At 43.3% G+C, this 22,426-nt stretch overlaps 1 protein-coding gene across 2 annotated transcripts in view; it reads right to left on the reverse strand.

Moving 5' to 3' along the window:
* The window catches only part of CNIH1 (cornichon family member 1), a 236,682-nt gene that overhangs the window by 166,196 nt on the left and 48,060 nt on the right, over positions 1-22,426 (reverse strand). The window contains exons 2-3 of one of the 2 annotated variants that reach the window (XM_069637591.1): positions 1,741-1,809; positions 1,477-1,524 (exon numbers count right to left, since the gene is read on the reverse strand). In XM_069637591.1, coding sequence (XP_069493692.1) covers positions 1,477-1,524; positions 1,741-1,809 — 117 coding nt within the window. The remainder of the gene's footprint in view (positions 1-1,476; positions 1,525-1,740; positions 1,810-22,426) is intronic. The other variant, XM_069637592.1, reaches the window with a different exon arrangement.

Below are 22,426 nucleotides of genomic sequence, written 5' to 3' on the forward strand. Positions count from 1 at the left end.
CAATTAGCAAACTCTGCTAATCAATTTTTGCAAACTAATTTATGCTGTGGTACTGGAAATTAGCCATAGCTAACAGGGCATAATGGAACCGGGGAATAATCTGCTAAGTGTGCATAATGAAAACATTTACGGATGTGACGGTAAAACAGCGCAGCAGGGCGATGATTGGTTGCTGCTGCGATTTGTGTGTGTTATGCAGGTCGCTGGTTAGAGTCCCGGCAAGGACAACTCTGTCTTTCATCCTTTCCGAGGTTGATAAACCAGTACCAACTTCGGTTGGGATGATAAATGTATGTAAATATGTTCTATGTTCTGCGCTTTGGCGAAAAGTGCCATATGAATAACTTCATTAACATGTGCTACGAACTGGGTTCATTGGAAAGTGGCACATGGGAAAATTGGTCAAAATCTAAATTTCAAATTATATGCTGGCTAGGTTCAAATATATATCAATGAAACAGAGAATAAAACATTCATCGAAATCGTTAGCACCTTATAATAACATTGCCACTTCAAGTAATTGAAATGTGCCTTCAAGTATGCTCTAAAGCACTTTTGAGCATGTATCATGTAGCTTAAGATTGTTATCAAACCAGGCCACCATTTTTCACAAATACCTTATAGAACACTACAACAGGTTTGTCCAATTCCAGTCCTGGATGGCCGGAAAACATGTCGGATTTTCATGACATCTCGCATTAATATTCATGAGATTAATTTTTATATACTGATCCTAAATGCATGCAAATTTGTTCTCATAAATATTAATGAGGGATATCCTGTAAACCAGTCGGGACTGCGGCCCTCGAGGTCTGGAGTTGGGCACATTGTGGTATAAAATACACTTAGCCAGTTATTAACTCACCCCCACCAAGTAAAATAATACAAAAGTAATTAAAAATGAACACATTAGATTTTCAACATTAACCGCAATCACGAATGTTCATATATAAAAAATGGCAAACATATTTTACATTTACAATAAAGGGATGGTTTGCAAGTAACATGCAAATAGCTTTAACATACACTTGATAGAAAACCGTTTGAAGCATGCAATTTAAAAGACCGTTAAAGCTTTTTTGGGCTTCTAGAATGGTTTGGACAGAGCAAAAATTGAGGTTTGCCTTACCAACACCATGGTTTCGAAGAAATACAAGGGATGAACAGTTCTTAAAAAGGGAAAACTGGCATATGCAGTGCCACTTTCGCATGCAATAGGACCTTTTAAGAAGTTACATTTAGTTCGCTATCAATTAAGCCAATTGTTTGCATAGAACAGCTTTCCCCAATATTACTCGAGAAGCAAGCAAAACAAAAATGTAAACAAAACAGGACTAGTTATGAATTTGTAATATTCCTTCAGCAAGGAGATGAACAAGCACACTGTACAAAACAAGCCCACGCAGCGAAACAGATGTTCCTAACAAACATATTTAAAGGTAGCATTTACACAGAGAACTAAAAAGCCGTACACACCTTGAGTGCAATTTTGACTCTTTTAATCTTTTTGAGCTTTTCAACTGTCTGTGCCGACAATGTAAAAAGCAGATTGAAAGACGAACGTTAGTGTGACAGCGGACATAGAATACTAAGTTAGACTTTATCATTTTCATAGATGAGGCTAGCACAAATAATTAACGATTTACCTTGAAAAAGCAATTTTGCTATTAAAAACCAGAGTTGCAACTGTACAAATATAATATAAAGAATTTATATTTTTTTTTAAAAACCATGACTTACAGGGTTGAGGGTATTGCACTGGTCTATTGGATTCTTATAATCGGTCTTCAGTTCATCAAAAGCAATTATCTGAAAAATTAACAAAAAAAACGCGATTACTTCCAATTACTTTTTCACTTGTTGGAATTGTTCTTAAGTGGAGAGGTCCAACTGGGCAAATAATTCAAGCAAACTGTATGGATCACCCAGATACATTGAATGGCTTTTGTAGTGCACTGTACCACGGGTATAGCATCACCACTCCCGCAGCACACAACACGGAAATAGAGAAAATGGAGACAGGTACACAGGGAGGTCACTTTTGGAAAAGAAAGTTACGAGAAGGATGCAAGCACTGAAAGGTCATTATTTGGTGGGTTTGGTTGCATAGAAAGCGACTAAGCAGCTGGCCTGACCCAGAGGCAACTGAACACGTGCTGGCAGAAGTAAATTAGTCAAGTTAATGCATGCAGGGGTGGTTTGGGGAGAGCAGTTAAAGGCGGCTTCGCCCAAATGGGAAGGCGTTTCAGTATAGCATTGGCTTCATGGCCAGATGTGTGGGCTCATGTGTATGCTGGGGGGGTTTAGGTTGATTGTACTGCAAACAAACGATCGTAATGACCAAAAGTTCTAAAAATGCTAACACTTAAGGTTCAAACACCAAAAGTTTGTACCTTTGATGGTAGCATTGCAGGTAAGTATAATAAATAAATAAATAAAATAAAAGACTGCAGGGGCTGTGTGGTATAGGGAGCGGGGTGTTGCGAAGGACACCCCCGCAGCACACCTGTAAAAAAATAAATTAAAGGGGGGGTGGGGGGGGGCTGCGGGGGTGTCCACCGCAACACACATTATAGTGAACCAGGGTTGCGGGGGACACCCCCTGCAGCCCCCGTACTACCTGTGTTCGCATGAGAAAGGTGCAAACATTTGGCGGTTTTGGCACCTTTCTCATGCGAACGTTCCGACCGCGGCCAAATCAGCTGCAGTCGGATCACTCGGATTCTGTTGGGGGCACTGAGAACGATGAAGAGATAGTTCAGGCTAGATTAAGTGATACTGTGAGATGTGCAGAATGTGGATAAGATGTGGTGCAAACATCTTGGACAGACTAAATGTTTTGCAGAGGTATTTTGCATGAATGCATCTGCCTCAAGGGGAAGACAAAGCTAAGAAAGGTTTACACTGCCCACTCCCATTGCAGCAGCCAGCATTCCCTGCCTAGATTGATTTCAGCATTTGTTAGAGAAACATTTTGTCATATTTGAATCAATGTATGCACTATTTCCAGAAGCTGTGATCATGTATCCATAGAAACTTGAAGATTAGCATATAGAGAAACAGCAAATTAAGAGGGTAACCTCTCTAAAACGGCTCCACCAATCGGCCAACCCAGCAAAAGGTGCCTAGGAAGTTTAATGTGGACTACTCTTGCTCATGGAAAGAACTCCCTCGGACCTTAAGATCTATTCCCCTCCTGGCACATTTAAAAAAGCGTTAAAGGAATGGTTCGCCCAAAACATTTTATTTCAAAAATAGATAGGCTTCAAAAGCAACCGCAAACATAAATACAACGTTTTTAAAGCTGCGGTTTTATTTCTAAGTTTTCTGGGCTCCTTCAGCCCGGAAAACTTAGAAAAAAAAAAAACCACAGCTAGTGTTTATTTTTATTAAAAAAATAGCACTTAACGAGATGCAGCTGCAGCTTTTCTGCCTGTAGTCTCCGGTCCCCGTCCTCCGCGTACAGCACCAATGAAGGAAAAGCCACCCAGTGGTAGCTTTTGTTTATTACAGCTGGCTGGCTTTTCCTTCATTAGTGCCGCAAAAGCCAAAGCGAGCACAGCGGCGGGCATCCATTTCACAAAATGGATGCCCCCATGTGCTTTCTTTGAGCTTGAATTGCTCAAAATGTTACATAGGGACTTCGAAAAAAAAAAAATGCCTATCGTTTTTTTTTTTTTAATATTGCCCATTTTTGAAATAAAAATTTTTGGGCGAACCATTCCTTTAAAGACCGCACCTCTTTGATGCAGTAGTAGACTAGCCCCTTATATGAGCACTACTACGAGCATCCTTCTTTGATGGGCGGACTTCCATTCCCTTTATTTATGTGTGTCCTTGTTTTGTCCTGAATTGTTTGTGTGCTCCGAGGCTTTTGAGCGTGCAGCGCGATATAAGAAATAGTACTACATTATTTTAGGTTAAAAGAAAATCTTCAAAAGTCCTTTAAAAAAGAAAAAAGAAAATGCCCCCCAAAAAAAACCTCTCCACCCCAGCTTTCCTCTTTTGACCAACCCTCATGAAATGTCGACATATACAGGAACCAGAAAAAAGTACCAGTGCTTTAGGTTTAACATTGATTGAATATGGGAAGGTTAGAGCATGAATACTGAAACCGCAAGAATGATTAAAATTAGGAGGAAAGTACAGAGGAAGGCTGAGGCCCTGGAGGCTGGGCATCTTCAAGTGAAAATCAAATGCCAATTCTCTGAACTATTTTAGCCAACAAGAATTTCTACTTCCCAAGCTAAGTAAAAAAGAAAGTTCATCAATGTCATGTTATCAGTCACTCCGAAACGAGGGCCAAAACACAGAACTCTTGTAAAAATATTATATCACCCCTCCCATCCCCCATTCCTCCAGTTCAGCCCTAAAAAATGTAAAATACCAAAGGCTCTGGGGGACACCCAGTACAAATGTTATACTCCAAACTATTGCACAGCTCAGATCATTTAAAATTATCATTAAAATATGGAAGCCATTTAAACTGGCCCTCGATAACAGTAAAAGCAATCAACATGCTCAGATAATCTACTGGAACAAGAGCTTGCATCAAGCGTCACGGAGGATACAAAACATTAACTAATAGCTGTACTTTAATATTAAAAATATATATAAAAAAATAAATAAATGGAGCGACTGATCTCAGACAGTTTGCCAGAAACCAAACTGTAATGTGCGCCTGCAGATTTGATAGCGGCCACTCAGTTTAGTTGTTAATTCCAGTCCTGCCAGGGTAATTGCGCACCACTGCATAAGAGGTTTTCACTGAAACACCTTTGGGATTATGGGTACTATTAAATCCATATGAAACTGGTGTAAGGAAGTCATTGAGACCACACCAAAGTCGTTTTTTCACAATACAGCCACTTCATCACTAAAAATGAAAGCAAACATATGAATCATTTTTACATACAAGAGCATGAACTCTAGGGTAAACATCTATTGGTTCTGTTCCTTTTTGCGCAACTGCCAAGTATATTTCAGAATACAAACATTTAGCCTTACCTTAATGCCCTCAATTGTGGCAGCTGAGTGAACAAAATGACAAGTGCCCAAGATTACACATGGGCCCGATTTTGAAATAGATAGGGGCACTAACCAAGGGCATAGTATAAATCACCTTGCTCTATTGTGAAATCACAGCTTCTTGTCATACAGCCAGAACAAGTTCCACTAAATGCGAGAAGGTCACAACGAAATCATTAATGACAGCTTTATTTTCTCTGTCAGTGATGGATTAGTGCAGGGAACTACAACCTGTAGTTCTGCCAAAGTTTTGGACTAGGACTCCCATGATCCTTCACCATGACTATGCTGGCTAGGGCTGATGGGAATTGCAGTAATAAACATCTAGAGAGACAAAGATAGACTCCTGGATTAGAATGAATGTGCAAAGTTAAATTCAAAAACTGTGCTGGTGCAAATACAAATAAAGCTAGTAGCTTCAAAAGCACTGGTTTTAAAGAGTCTTAAAAGGATTATTTTGATAGCCCAGCATATATTGTTTATGTGGATTACTGTTTTCCAAAGCAGGCAATGACATTAATAGGAATCCTACACATACAAAAAGGCACACTGCGTCGATCACCACCCTATAGTGAAGATAAAAACAATTTGCAATTTTCTCAATATTCTGTTGCTAATACCTTCATGCTGGAAAAATCTGGCTGACATTTTCTGGATAAAATGTCTGACATGGGTGCCCCAAACTGGAAAATATGCAGCAAATTCAACCCCTACAAAATGTATTCAGCAAAGAAAATATGTTTTCCCGCCTAGTCCCATTCATTTTCCCGTAGAGGAAAAAGGTGCTTCTATTAAAACACACCGAGTTAATTTGCAGGCTGGATTTGTGCTAAATAAAATACAATCTGGGCACAAAGTATGACAGATATTTATTGTTTGGTGGGAATCTGTCGAGTAGTTTTTAAACAATTTAGGGGTGTCCCCTGATCAAAAAATCTCCCTTGGTGCATTCCAATAATGGGGCTTTACAGAAATTCAGAGCCGCCATATATTATTTCAGTTTGGTGCAAGCGATTCCACTGGTAATCCCGCAGGAAACCAAAAAAAAGAGCTCAAATTATATTTGGAGGATGAAAAGGTGTGGTTTCACATAAAGGTGGGTTGGGAGGGTGTCAAGAGATCCATATAGTTAAGTGGTCAATTTGGATCGGTAAAATAATTCGGTTAACTGCACAAATCCTCCTAGATACCCACAGGAACATTGAAAGATGTGGTCGGGAAAAAAGAGTGGCGAAAATTGAGCGTCCGGGATTTACACAGTGGAGGAGAGGTGGGGGACCTAAAAAGGAGGAGGGGTACACATGGAGTGGGCAACAGGGTTAGGGAAAGAATTTTTGAATTGAGTGTTTTCATCTTAGCAATTAGAAAAACTTGTGCTACCGCAAGAATTATTATCGTGGCTATGCAAGGCGCCATCATAGTGACTGTGGGTATGTTACAGTGAAAACTGCTAGCGGAAATTAAAGAGGGGTGCATGGGACAGGGGCCATGGGCTTTTAACAGAATTGTGCCAACGTGGACAGTGGCCATGGCTGAAAGGCTTTGGTCGGTGGGATCTGGGTGTTTAAAAAGGAGGGGGACTAAGGACCAGGGCCACAGCCTGCTCTTAACATTGTGGCAGTGGGGCCGGTGGGATCTGGTTAATTGTTGCAACTGAGAGTGGCCACAGCTAAAGACCTTGGCTGGTGGGATCAGGTTATTTACTCGTGATGGGGATGTGGGGGACTGGTCATGGCTGTGGCTGAAGTTAAGATTGTCGTCACTTCCCGACACCGAATGTCATAGGTTTTGTTGCGATGCTTTGGTTCATTAACTCGCTCTTAACTACATTTATTCTCTGAATTATACACAAACACACACAGACACACACACACTAAAACGTTACAGTTACTAGCAATCAAAAAGTAAAGGGACTTCGGCGGCACTAAGGGCCCATACGTTCATCATCCGTTCTGACTCCAGAGAAACTCAAAGGAGACTGATGCATGGGATTCATTATGCAATTCTGTATCGACACACTCAGCAAGAGGAGGAGATCTGCATGCAGTGATCAACAAAACCAGCACACATAGTAATAGATGTGCACTAACGGCCGAGCCACAAGTCACAAGTGAAGTGAAGGGATGGAAGGAGGACATGGCACAGAAACAAGCTCCCAAGCCCATCTGGCCTATGCTAACGAAAGAAGGCCCAATGTCTGATAAAGAAGTTAGAACGGCTAAAGTGTCGGTCAAAGGAGAGCTTCTGTGAACTCAATTTAATATCCAAAGGAAGCAGGAAAAGAGCGGCAAGCTACACTTCTGCCTTTGGCTCAGCCCAGTGGAACACATACGCATCCACAGGTAACTTTAATATTAGATGTGATTCTACTGTGAACGGGCTGGCAGAGTCCATTTTTTTAAATAAAATTGACGTGAAGCTATTTGGTGACCCATAGGGACCATGCTCGAGGCAACCTAACTGCAGCATTCAAAACAGGCCCTAGTAAGTAGCGCAAATCATCCAAAAAATGAAATCGTAGAGGTAAAGGAAGTAAGGGAACAGAACTCAAGAGAGGGGCTCAAAGGAGGCCCAAAAATCGCTTGCAGCATTATAACTAAAATCACGAGTCCTTGCGTTACATCAAACCCACCAACCTCTTGCCCCCTGCCCCCACAATGATCCTAAAGGACGTATTCATAATACATTGGGGTCGATAGAAGACAGTACGAAACCATAAATCCCCTCCATTTGCTCCTGCTCAACTTTGAACACAGGGCCCCAGTAAAGAATGTTTACATAACGGCTGACTGGAAACTAGCCAACAATATACAAGAGTGAAGGGATTCTCTGTGTAACAAGCGTACACATTAGATCTGAAAGGTTGGAGGATGCTATTCGGTTACTAGTGATGGCATCCAAGATGCATCGAGACATCATGTCCAATAATGTAAAATAGGATTGTCTTAAGGTAGCTCATTGGCCCCCCATGCGCAAAGCCAGCTATCAGATGAACCACAGACATCTTCCTGGGAGAGGAAACCCTTTGCCCTCCATCTACCACAAGCGAGTAAAGTAATCACAGGGGACCTAAATCACAGGGTTTTATCTTCAAATGTACTGTCATTGTTCGGAAACAAAGAATGGAGTTATTCAGCTATGCCTAACAAACATCCAAGTGGTGGAAGCATGTCATTCAGCAGCTGATGAATCAGCACATGACTTAAGTGCAGCCGGTTGACTGATTGCCCCCTACACCATGGAGAGAAAACTTGCGTTGTAGTTCTTACATTTTCAGGTAGAGTAATCCATGTTACTTGGAACATTGCAGGTTTAGGATCAAAACATGATTGGTTGTAGATCATTAGAAAGCAGAACATAATAGGTTTTCAAAGGACATGGTTTTCTTTTTTTTTTAAAATAACTATTTATTAATCAAAGGCATAAAAAGACAATGCAATGATACATGTACATTACCCAATGACGGGTCCTTATTGTCTGGTTGAGTATTGCTCGTCACCCGATTTCTTGCGGTTCAGGGTGACATTCGTCCGCTAGCCTTCGAGTGTTTTCTGGTTTACCCCCCCATCCCCTCCCTACTCCCCCCTCTATTCCTTCAACATTCAAACACAAACTTTTGCGTTGTAGAGAACAAACGGAGTGACTTTTTCCGTAAGCGAATGAGTCTTGGTTGTTACAAAGTAGAGGTTCATATAACATGCTTGTTCCTGAGTAGGCGTGGCCTGAAGTAATGGGCTTCTCTGTCCTTCACTAGGGCATGGAAGGGCGACCATATAGTTAGGAACCTTAGGTATTTTCCGTAGTTGAGGGTGCATATCTTCTCCATGGCCATTATATTCCAGATCTTAACCCACCACCAGGCAGTCTGTGGACCTGACTCGTTCTTCCAATTCTGTGCTAAGGACATTCTCGCCGCCGATAGCAGATGAGTGATTAAGGTGGCTCTAGGCCCCGACATTGCGTATATCCCCTCTATGGGCGCTCCCAGCAGTATGGTTTTTGGGGACAATGGCAGTTCCACCCCTGTAATGTCTTTGATGTGGCCTAATATTTCTTTCCAAAATGTGTTTGCTTTGGGGCATGTCCACCACATGTGGTATAGGTCGCCTTTCGCTCCGCATTTCCTCCAACAATTGGGTGAGTAGGACTTGTACATTTTGTGTATTCGGTGGGGGGTCAAGTACCATCTGAGGCATAGTTTATATGCCGATTCCTTGATCGTGGTGCATCCGGAGGTACTGTGTGCTCTTGCCCAGATTTGGTTCCATTCTTGCTCGGTTATGGGCTCGTCCAAGTCTTTGCCCCAGCTCTCTTTATATGGAGCACGTCTTCTGATTGTGCATTGGAGAGTAATCTGTAAAGTCTGGTCACTCCCTTCGACGTCTGACCCTCCTGTAGCGTCAGTTCCAGGCCTGTTGGTGTCCTTGTGCCCGCCGGCTTCACTGTTGGGTGAGTTATCCAATGCCTAATCTGTGTGTATCTATATCGTTCTTTTTCTTCTAGGCTGAATTTCTGCTGGCATTCTGTGAAAAGCAGTGGGGTGCCATTATTGAACAAGTCTTGCAGGGTCAGTTTGTCCTCCTGCCCATCCTTCCCAGAAGTTCTTTTGGATGCCCGGTGAGAAGTCGGGATTGTGTATTAGTGGGGTGTTGGGGCCTAGTCCTCGTGGGATTCCCTTCCTTTTCCGGGTTTTGTCCCACTTGAGCAGGGACCATTTGGTCGCCTCCAGTAGAGGGCCCCCTTTCTCTCAATCCTCTGTTTTCAGGTTTATTAAGGCTTTTAAGGGGGTTGACGTGGTTGCTTGCTCCAGTTGACACCAGCCTTTATGATTTTCGGGGTTTGCCCACCGTAACATAGGGGCTAGCTGAGCTGCCAGTATGTAACCGTTCACGGTACTCCAAGGCCTCCGAGTAGAGGTGGGCGCAACATGATGCGTTTCTGGATCCTTTGTTTCTTCTGCTGCCAGATGAACTTGAATATCACGTTTTGCAGCTCTTTGATCTTGGCCGGGGTAATTCATCGGGATGGCTCCTACCATGTAGAGGAGTCGGGGGGGGGGGGGGGAAATAGTCATTTTTACTGCTGTGATTCCGGCAAACCACAACAGTTCTTGGGTTCCCATCTGAACAGATCTTCCTGCAACTGTTTCCATAGGGGGGATATGTTCATTTTGTATAGTTTATTTGGATCGCATGTTAGACGGATCCCTAGATACTCCAGTGAGTCTTTCACCCAGGGCACTGGGAAGTTCTTCTCTAGTTTCTTAATCACTTCTCTTTTCTCTGTGATATTCATTGCTTTGGAGAAGTTAATGGCGAACCCGGAAATCTCTCGGAATTCCTGTAGTTGTGACGTTGCTCGGGGCATCGTTACTTCTGGGTCTCTCATGAAGAGCATGTCATCGGTATATAGCGCGATTTTATGGGTCGTCTGACCAAATTTCAGTCCCCTGATTTCTGCGTCCTGCCTAAACCGCATGGCACAAGGCTCTGTTGCCATCGCGAATATCAGGGATTCTGGTCCGCATCTGAAGCCCTCCAACACCATTTCCAGATAACTCCAATCCATACTGTCGAATGCTCGTCTTGCGTGCAGGGCGGCCACTGCAATCTCTTGTTGTGTTCGTCTCCCTACATCTATTACATCTATTGCTCTTCTTACATTGTCCTGAGTGTGTCGGCCTGTGATAAAACCTGCCTGATCGTTGTGGATTATGCTCGGGAGGACCCTCATCAGTCTTGATGCAAAGATTTGTGTGTATACTTTCGCATCAGTGTTTAGTAGTGCGATTGGCCGCTAGCTGGAGCAGTTGTGGGGGGGGGGTCTTTCCCGGGTTTTAGTGGAAGTATGGTCGTGGACCGCCCCATGTCTGGCGTCACTCGCCCCTCTTCTCTGATTGTGTTAAAGAGCTTGGTCAGAGGGGCCAGAAGTTGCGTACGAAAGGTTTTATAGTAGCCGTTGCTGAAGCCGTCCGGGCCGGGAGCTTTCCTCGTTGGTAGTGCTGAAATTGCGTCGCTGATCTCCTGTGCTGTGATCGGGCTTCCTAGATTAATCCTTTCTTGTTCCGTGATCTGTGGCAGGGGGGTTGAGCGAATATAGGACAGTTGTTGCTCCCGGTCCAGGTTCTCTCCACACAGGAGGTCTTCATGGAATTTCAACATTATTTCCATCTTTTTGGGTAATGCTGTGTGGGGGTTGCCGTGCTTGTCATGCAGTTGCGTGATGTAGTTTTTTCAATTTAGCGGCTAAGAATCTATTTGACTTGTCCCTGTGTGTGTAGTAGGACTGTTTTGCGTTTAATAGTGTCTGGGCCACTCGCTCTGCCATGTGGTTCTCGAGCGGAGCTCGGATCTTCCCGAGTTCGCGTAGGGACTTCCTTGTTTGCTAGGTGTTATGCTGGGTTTCAGCATTCTTCACCTCTTTTTCTAGCTGTTGTGTTACGAGGGCTCTGTTCCTGTAGTATGTTGCCGCTTGAGATATGAACTCGCCTCTAATCACCGCCTTCCCTGCATCCCATATACCCCCCCAGCTCATTTCCCCGTGATCATTTTCTTTGAAAAAATTATCGATGGTGCTTTCCATATGGGCCTTTAAAGCTATATCTTTCAGGAGTTCATTTAGTTTCCAGGGAGGCTTTTGTTTCCACACTCCTGCGCCCCAGTCCACCCCCACCATAACTGGGGCATGGTCCAAACAGTATTCCACCCCTATTCCTACTATCGTTATCTGGGGGATTAGCGTAGCCGACACCAGGATCATGTCTATCCTGGAATAGCCTAGGTGGACCGCCTGACTTGACGTTGTGGAGCGCCGCCGCTCCTGTTCTTCTTGTTGCAGATGGCCTTCTGTTCGCTTTTCTCCCGGGGGAGGGGGGAAAGGGGGCAGGGCTCCCTTGGTCTGCGCGGGCTGCACAGGTCCTCCTCCGTTGCGTTCTGGGCTCCTCGACTCGGGTCCTCCGCTTAGCCGGCAGGAGGTCCGCCGGGTCTGCTGTCTGTCCCCGGCGTCTCACTTAGCTCTTGCAGGGCCCCTCCAGGCTTGCTCTGTCAGAGGGGCTCTTCTGCCTCTCTTCTGCCACGGCTCCCCCTGCAAAGCGGGCTCTTCTCCTGGTCCTGCAGGGCGCCCCGGGGCTCCACGCTCTACGCTGGGCGCTGCGCCAACCTCCAGGCTGCTGTCAGCACAGATGCCTTCACCGATCCGCTCCTCTGGGGGGTGTACTCCAGTAGCCTTGGATCGCAGGGGTGGTTCCGGGGGGTTATGGAAGGTTATTTTGTACCTCATCTGTCCGGGGGGGGGGCTCACTCGCTCTTCTCTGGGGAGGCTTCCACAGCGGGGTTCATCACTCGCCCTTCCCCCTCCAGGCCTTCCACATCGGAACTCCCACCCGATTTGCACCATTGGGGGATTGCGGTCTGTCGGGGCTCTTCCTCTTCCGAGTTGGGGACGCTCGTCGATCTGCTGCCTCAGTCACTATTAGTTGGTTTACTCCTTGAGTTTACAGCACTTTTTTTTTGGTTGCTTTAGGCTCCTTTCGAATCCTGCTGATGCAGAGGAGAGGTACGTCTTCACCTGCGGGCGGCCATCTTGGAAATCCCAGGACATGGGTTTTAATAGAGGACTTTCTTGTGGGTTATCCTCTGCTTTAGTGTGGAAAGGAAGTTGTGACCGACCAACCAGAGGGTAAGCCAAATGGATTAAAACAGAAATGGACTCGAGGTACACATCTTTAACTACCTACTCTGCTGATATCCAGGTTATTTTAAAGAAGATTAATATAGAAACTACCATTTAGTGGTAAACGTCTACAATAGGTCTGCCCTCACATAAACATTAATATGCAGAGTGCAAGAAAGTCCTCTATTAAAACCCATGTCCTGGGATTTCAAATCACATTTTTAGCAGACAATTTGAATCTGCAGTATGAACCTTTAGATTCTATACTGGCAATAACTGAGGATAAGGATGTGCTCTGGTGTATTACATTTCTTAACCAGTAAAAACCCAAGAGCGAAAATTGTTTACATCGGAGGTAGCCCATGCTTAGCATGTAATGGACGACCCAGGGGTGATGGAACAGCTAAACTAACTTTTGGCCAGGGTGGGCATATATCATACTTTGATTAAATTTTGATTAATCTCTTTTGCTGGAAAGGAGTTCATACACTGGACATTGCTGATCGAGCTGAACGCGATCGTAAACCAGTAAGGTTGGATTATCCACTGGAGAAGCTGGGATTGATGGTACAGCCGGCTGTCCAATCCTCAATGACTGTATTATCAACCGCTAGAGGATACACTGAGACATGGTGATGAAGGAGGAAGAGTTGTCAATATGGTATTAGGTTGATACCTGTGTTAGAGCAGACATTTGGGACTCCTTCCCCACGATGTAATCAGTTCATTCCTTTCCAAACTGAGTAAAACATGTAAAGTACTTACTGTGAGGAAAGACACATGGGTTGATAAAGAATGCAGGTCATCTAAATCCACACTGCTAAGTACACTAAAAACTCAAGAAGTTCTAATATAACCGATTTCAGGGCTGCTCGATTGGAATAGAAGAATTTGATTACGAAGAACATAAAAACATTAAATGATTAACGGGAAACCCTGGAAGCAGCATGAACGATTTGCTTGCATTTTAGAAGATCGTGTCAATGAGTAATACCAATGAGAGAGACTTCTCTAATGCCAACATCTCATCTGCTGAATGGTTCAGGGACTTTGAATAACAGTAAATCTTTGTATATCCCCACTGGATGACAAAATACTTGCAAGAATCCTCCCCTTTTCTTTTTCATTTTCAAGGTCGAGGACCTGTAAGAGGTCACACCTCACACAAAGCTCCGGGCTATGATGACATACCAGCTGATTATTTACGCATGAACCCAAGATTTGGGCACGCCATTTGACATCACTATAACTTTTATGGGGGAGGTTCTTGGTCGGCAGCCTTACTCCCCCCCCCCTCCCACCCCCAATTTATAAAAAGGGTGGTAGAGCATTCCATTTTCGCCGATTGACACCAGTTGCAAACTTTATGGGAATGCTCCCTGTCCCCCTTCCACACCCCGTTAGAAGCATAGATGGCATCTAATGCCATAGCTTCACATCTGCAGGTGGGCTTTCAGCACAGGTTTGAGTACAGTATACTACAGTTTGAGATCTATTTTAAACCAAAATGTTTTTTTTTTTTTTAAAAACACACCTCTTCACATGGCCTTTTCAGTTTCAAGGAGCACCTTTGAGGCCATACTCGGGGAGAAACTGGACTGACCTGGAATTAATGGCGCTTCTGAGCCAGGTTCTTGATTTATTTAAGGTTCTAAACTTGAATGCTAGGTATGGTGCAGTTAGAAAATGCCATTCATCCTTTAAAATAGAAAAAAGGTGTTAGACAGGGCTGTGTCCTTGCCCCAGCGCGTTTCTCGCTACACATCAATGACATCGCGGAACCAATCGCATTTTACCAGCCGATGCCACGACATTGAAAGGGGATTATGTGGGCATACTCCTATTTGCAAACGAGGTTGTATGTAAAAACATACATTTATTTTAAATACTATTGATACATAAAACTAACACGTAAAAACATTAAATCTATACATACATCACATTCAAATTAGTAATGCATCCGTTATGTAGTTCATTAAACCTGTACATCCGCGTTGTTTGCAGGCTGTCTACCACGGCGTCCTGTCCTGCTTTTGTTCATTTCTATGTTGCTGCTCGTGTGTTGTGCATTATTTTTCACAATGCATTCTTTATTATTTTTTTAAACATTAAAGACACCTATATTTCTCATGTGGTGTCTTTGTGTGTTGTGCGTTTCTGTCCGGATTTTCGGAAAGTGCCATCAACAGCTGGCCCGCGGTTCGCCATTTCCTCTTTTCGAATATATATATATATATACACATACATACATACATACACACACACACACACACACACACAATTTAGTTAATCCTAAAAATACTTTTAAAACCAATTAAATGCTTTACTCATCAAGGCTAAAACAAAAATACATACAAAAAATGCTGAGTCACAAATAAATCTGTTTCTTATCTGCATTGAATTCGGTTTCTAAGTGTGGATCCGGGATTCGAACCTCTGTTGCTCTGCGTGGTCTTGCTTCCAAGACCAGCGCGTTGCTGCTGTGCTATTTCCGGTTCATCCTCCTTTAAGAAATAAAGTTAGGCCCAAAGACGCTGCTAGATGCCCAGAGTAAATAAAAGAATGCCAGTTGACAATGGTATGTTTCTGCACCCGAAAATAGATAAAAGTAAATTGTGCCTCAGACTAATATACTTTTTAGAACAACAAAAAACTCACAGTATGTGAAATTAACTTTAAAGGGTTATGTGAACCAAGCATTGGCAATGCCAACAGTTTGGGCTTTTGTGTAGGCGTGGGAAAAGCACTTTTCAGGCACTGCTCTGGTGGTATTAACTGGCCATTGATGGTAGCAGGTGCAAAATGGTGCAAGTACTTGAGCATCTAATAGGAGTGCCTGGCACATGTAGAATACACACTAGCCCATACTGTTGGCTTTGCCAATGCTTGTTTCTAGTATGAATTCAGTGAAGGACACAGTGCTTATAAATCGAGTGGCTGAAGCCAGACCTGGTTAAGACTTTTTATTACACCAGGAGCAGATTTACAGCTCTAATTAAGTTATTGACTCTCAGAAGACTGCTTTGAAAAGACACTAGCAGCACTTTCCGATTTTGAGTTTAAGGCTAGATTAAATCGAGCTCAGAGTTCCCACGAGGTGGTGTTTTGGGAAGGGAGGGGCAGGAACTGAGTGGCAATGGCCATAGGAATTAGCATGACCATGGGCAGTGAATAGGTGGGCAAATAACCAAATAACACCTACAGATTGTGTCCTCCTCATATGCCATTTCTCCCTATCTGTACTCTCGGATTATAGGTGGCGCATGCACAATCTAATAGCCCAAACTACAAATAGGATCGCATTGTGAACACAAAACCTCTGCATTGCCTGCCATGATAGACCAACTAAAATTTAAATTAAGACAGTTAAAATATCTCGTAGCGTGGCATCAGCCTTTAACAAAAAACTAAATAAAAACGCTGAACTGGCTCAATTCAGAGGCATGGCTAGTTCAGTTGATGATCATTTTAGAAATATTTGCCCCATCTAGGAACATGTTTAACATTGCAAATGTTCTCAACTGTGGGCAGTCGAGGATGGAACATGAAGTGTAAACCTTAAGTAGTGCTTTCTGTACGCAGCTAAACTGCAGCGCTGTACATCCCAGGGACGTTATTTCACCAAAATGCCAGGGGTAGCGGAAGTGACATCACACGACCCTTGACCCCCTGATGACATCACAGGAAGTGATGTCATTTAACCCTGCCCCGAAGTGATCTCGCGGGAAGCGATGTAACACAACCTTTCACCCGTTGACAAAACCGAAGTGGCATCACCATATGTATCGTTAAGATCAGTGTATGTAGGCGCATATTACTAAATTACTGTGAATGCAAGCAGACGTCCATGACCAAATGATATGTTATTATATAGCACTTAAGCTTAAATGCTTTATATAGAAAGAATGTACTTCCAATATCACCCAACCTGTGCTGGTACTCATTTATCGACCTCAGAAGGATGAGAGATGAAAGACTGAGTTCAGGCATTTAAGAACAGACTAAATCGATGACTCGCCCCCCAAAGTGTGCCTGAAATAACCCTTTGATGAGTCTAGCAATTATTGTATAGAATTCCAGAAAGACACATTATTTGGTATTCCTATTCTTTCTTATTTAGGGTCAGTGATGAGTGTTAGACTTGTGTCACTCCTGTTCTTATTTTTCTTCAGTTTTTTTTTAAAGGGGCTGAACAAGAAAGCCAGCCAATGCAGAAGTAAAGAGCCACATGGTGCTGGCCACTGCCCAGGAGCTTGCATCACCCAAAAAATAAATGTTTTTTTCCATTTTATTTTCTAAAACAGAGGTCGCAAGGGAGACCTCAGAGGTCGCAGTTGCGACCTATGGCGACCCCTAAATGACGTCCCTGGTACAGCCTCTTTCTGATTTCATCAGTATTCCAAATCAGGTTGGAGAATAGTGCTCTTTTATTTCTGAACAAAAGTGACACTGGGACAATCCTAATTGAATCTTATATATTGTAAGCACACTTATTTATGTGCAGGGACCTTTGAGCAGAACTTGGGAGTGCCACCTCGGTAGGATAGCTCAGCGGCAACGTGCTCGCCTTGGAAGCAAGACGACACGGTGCAACACAGGTTCGATACCCGGGTCCGCGCTTAGAAACCTCTGGGTATTAAGCGCGTTATAAATAACCTATATCATATCATATCACCACCTTTTTACAAAAAGTGTTCTGCTGATCAGTCGCGCTCTGGTACCCCCATATCCTCATGCCTTCTAGTACACCTTAACCTTTGCTTCATAGATTTCATGGGTGCTCATCATCAAAAGAGGTGTGCTTTAAAATTCGTAGCAAAGGTGAATATATGCCCCATCGCTTATGCCCTTCTTGTTAGTGGTTAGCGAGTTTTTAGGAAAAGCACACTTCATATGTTTGAGCTTGATTAAGGTGTGCCTCACCAACACGGAAAGTTTGTGCCTTGATAATAGTTGGTTACTAAACATTAGAACCGCAGATTTCTTTGGATTAACTACCAAACATCTATCGTGGATATAGTTTGTGTATGTATCAATGGGGAGAGTTTGCCATTGAAGCTTGGAGCACGCAATCATCTGCGTAAGATAATATTGGAATAGACGATTTCATGAATATCACATTCAGTGTTACCTAATGTCGGTTGTAATAAGTTAGTGAATAGTTAAGCATCCAGTCCCATCTGGCACTCCGAGGTAAGGTCGTATGGCAAACAGCGTCCTGTGCTGCATTTGCGCGCCTATTTAGTCAGTCCTAATATTTGAACCTTAGTAAAATTCCCTCTGGTGATCTCGCCACCTCAACTAGCCCCGAACCACTTCCTGATTCTCCCGCCCGCCTCCCAGCCCTCTGTGCCCCATGATTGGTCAGTGTTTCTTGCACCTGAACATGCCCCTCCTGCACCCCTGACCCACACCCTTCTGATTAGGCAACTCCCATATTTAACAGTCCTTCCCAGGGCAGCCCCTATGGCTAAGGGCCCCGAGGCAAAGGGCGGCTCCTACATTGGAGGCTCCAAGGTGTGTCTGCAGGTGTCAGCAAGGGAAGCCAGTAGCCAGCCGTAAACCTGCAACAACTACCAAAGTAAGGGTGGCACGGGTGGGGAGTAGAGTAGAACTGCGAATATTAGCATGTGCCACACTTAGATAGAATCATGACCGTGACCTTTAGCCTGCGTCACATCTAGATGGATTTGTGAATATTAGCAAGTGTCACAAAAAACAGAATTGTGCACATTAGCGTACGATGCATCTAGATAGTATTGTGAAGGTCAGCAAGTCCCACTCTCAGAACTATAAATATTAGCAACTGCCACACTTAAATAGAATTGTGAATGTTAGCATGTTGCACACTTCGATAGAATCACGAACCTCAGCCTGCGTCGCATCTAGATGGATTTGTGAATATTAGCATGTGTCACACTTGGGTATAAATATGAACAGCAGTCTGTGTGGCATCTGGATAGGACTGTGAACGGTAGCAAGTCCCACACTTATAACTGTGAATATTGGCATGTGCCACACTTGCATATAAATTGCAAACGTTGGCCTGCGTCACATGCAGAAAGGACTATAAACATTAGCAACCGGATACATAAAATAATAAAATAAAAAAACACATATTAAGAAAAATATAACCCACTAACCAAAACCTCAAATTTCTGCATACTTAACTCACACAAAAAGCCACACAACCACTTCTCTCACAGAAAACTGCACGCACTTCACCACACCAACAAACAATCAACACATAGATCCCAACAACAGCACACGAGAACTCACTTCGATCCCATACTCACACCCAAGCTAAGAGCACGGTGATAACCGATATGAAGCTGCCAACAGTACACCACCTTCTCACTTTCCTACCCCCTCTTCACCCACTAACCCAACCCCCCCCCACCTGAGTGCCTGGAGACCAACTCCGTTGGCGATGGTGCGCTATATAAATACCTTTAACATTATGTTGTAATCGCCAAGGTGCAGAGTGTCTTAAAGAAGAAACAAATTATTGGCAAATGTGTGGAACTCAAACAATTGGAGATGAACTACAGCCAGAAAAAGTGGTCTCTTGCTTAGAGGATAAAAGAGGCCCACAAAGTTAACGAACACCTTTTCCCTTCCAATTGTAGGATTATTTGGGTCTGTGGTTCTCTGCCAAAGGGACATAGAACACGTAAGCCCAAATAGCACAGCCACTTTAATTCCGCTTAGTGGCGCTCTAGATAGGTTTGTCAGGAAATATGGCAATCTTTCTGTCTCCCCTGCCCTGCAAATATACTGGATGAAAGCTCAAGAAGCTTCTGTACATAGAGCTGAAACCTGGATCATCATAAATCATATTCAGAGGTGAAAGTGATCCCAGGGTATGAAAGATATTTAGATGATATAGCTTCACAAAACACCAGGCCATTATTTATCAGGTTTCGTTTAGGGATGCTGCAGATAGGATTCACCATGAAGACTTGGAATTGCGATGTGTCAGGTTTGTGTCCTTTATGTACATGTGGGAAAGGGACAGTACAAAATTTTATGTTTCTATGCCCTGAGCTTAACCACATCAGCAGACACCAGCTGAAAACAATTTACTTGGTGATTAGGTTAGATTTCAAATGATTGCAATTCATGTTTATAATAGACATGTAGTCTTTGACACTTTGGACAATTTAAACATTATAAACGGATTATCTGTGTACGTTATAATTCATTTTAGTACCAAGGGGGAGGAGGTGGACTATTATCAAATATTGATGTATGTATGCTTTGGGGGCAGGTTCCAAAAATAAACTTGATGAATAGCCTCATCAAGACTTCGACTATTCCTCAGATTCTAAAGCCCTTCTCTTCCTCCTACCATCCTTCTATCAGACTGAAAAGGAGTGACAAGAATCAGACCAATTTGGCGATTATCAAATACCTCCCACCAGGTTCTTAGCCCCCTTCTAAAGATTAGCGGTTTACAGGAGTTCTAACTGACCCTCTTCCATGACCCTATCCCTTCATTCCAGATTGAATATGTTGAAGGCTCTGAAACGTACAGGGCAAAACAGGTTCCTATATGCCTTGCCAAGGTATCCCCATGTTTTCCCCAAAGTCCACAGGGTTGACATTAATGTTTGCTGTGTGCTTTTTCATCGACAATCTAAACCATACCTTCCGTCACCATGCAGCAAGTTGGGGAGGGTCCACTTTTTTCCATGAAGCCCCCACCGCCAACTTCGCTGATACCAGCAAAGTCAAAATCACCTGCCCCTCTCCACCCCAACACTGTGGTGCCAAGGAGTGCCCTTTGGAGCCAGGTACTCCTTCATACCGGGTTATGTCCAGACCCACAACCTCTGAAAGTTGGTTGCGGACTCCTTCCCAAAACATCTTTACCATCAGGAATTCTCACCAAATATGTAGCAGTGAACCCACTCTGACACAGCTCCTCCAACATGCCTTAGATTGGAGTGGGGAGATGTGGGATAGCCTCAGTGGGGTTACACAAGTTCTGTGAATTTATAGTTCGGTTACCCTGTATTGTAGGCAAGTTATGGTAGCTTGTATTTGTATAGCGCCCCCTGCCACAAGTATTGGTGTCGAAGCCTGTAGGAAGCAAGCCCTTCAGCAGACCATGGTCTGAAAAAAGGAGACAGAGAGACAGAGAGACAGAGAGAGACAATGGAATACATGCCACAGAAATTGTAGTTTAGGCACTCTACGGGATGGAGAGAACTCTATTGTGGAGACATTGGAAGGCAAACAGTGGATGAAGAAGAGGTAAAGAGTATATTGAGGACGATGGAGACTAACCAAATTATTTTCATGCGAGTCAGGTGTATGCTGTGGGGTGCTGTGCAATAAGCAGTGTGTGTAGCAGGTGTATGCACCCCTAGGGCAACTGTTTACAGTTGAGGGATGTTCTACTTTTGGTGGAGTGTACATGTATATGGTACAGAATATGTGACTGCTGGACTGAATTGTTTTGTGGGACTCAGCTGTATACTATGAGGGGTCAGTGCTACATGCAGCAAATGAGCACAACGAATGATATACACTCACATGATGTATATTCTGACCAAATTGCTTACATTGACTCGGACGTGCTGGAGTAGCACACCTTACCATGGCCTGGTGAACATGAGGAGGAATTGATTAACTATTTTTTTGGAACACAATAAATCCCCCATTACAAAACTACTCTTTCATGCGATGTAAATTAGAATTGTTCATTTATAACTCACTTAATACCAGGTGTGGTTTCTAAGCGTGGGATAGGATTTCAAACTGTGTTGCGCTGTGTTTTCTTGCTTCCAAGACAAACGCGCTGCCTTCAAGCTATCCTTCCGCCCACTTACTAGGATATTTTTTGCATGCTGATACCCCTTTGGTGGCTTGGACTTTATTGGCTTTAATGCAATTCGGCTTATGAAGAGAGAATCTAATAAAAACCCATGTATTAATTAGCTTAGATTTTGTTCAACTTGTTTAATTGACCCGTTTAATATTTTTCTATTACATTTGAAGGCTGATGTTATAGGGACAATTGTGTTCATGTTTGTTCGTTTATGGAGAATATCATCAGGTTGTTGATGACCATGATACTTTAATACAGTATTGTGCAATTTTTGCATAATCTTATGCACATATGCATAATCTTGTAAAACTTTTAATATCATTAAAATAAAATTGGCAACTGAACAGACTTTCAACAAGAATCAACACTGAGAAATAAAGACCTACCAAGCAAAGGATTCCAGTTAACTTCCATAATGATTTCTGAATCAACTGCAATAGAAAATTGAAATAGAGGGTCTTCCCACCTAAGCAATCTGCAGGGAAGTTCCATTACTGGGGCTGCATGATTGGTGGGAAATATAGGTAAAAGAATGACATAACTAAAGATCGGCCAGCTTTTACCAACATAATGGAGATCCTAGTCCGGTTTCTGTAGTTTTCCACAATCGACTAGGTGGTCAGTAGCAGGTTGTCTAGGGCCCAATTTGATATATTTTTAAGTCCTTCTTTAGTAAAGAATTAATCAAGGAGGTGACTTTGCCATCAGTTTTTGTAAAGTTACTATCCTCTTAACACAGTATGGAAGTGCATGCTCTGATAGGTGAAGAGAGGTCATGAATGGGGTTTTTGGTCTGAATAACTGATGTATGTCCACTCCGGCTATCGGGTCACTGGTACACTCCACTGAACTACAGGAATGCCCAGTTTGCAAAGTTTCTATTGTATTTGG

The sequence above is a fragment of the Ambystoma mexicanum genome, chromosome 14 (assembly GCF_040938575.1).
Source record: "Ambystoma mexicanum isolate Mex_15411 chromosome 14, UKY_AmexF1_1, whole genome shotgun sequence".
NCBI classification, from domain to species: domain Eukaryota; kingdom Metazoa; phylum Chordata; class Amphibia; order Caudata; family Ambystomatidae; genus Ambystoma; species Ambystoma mexicanum.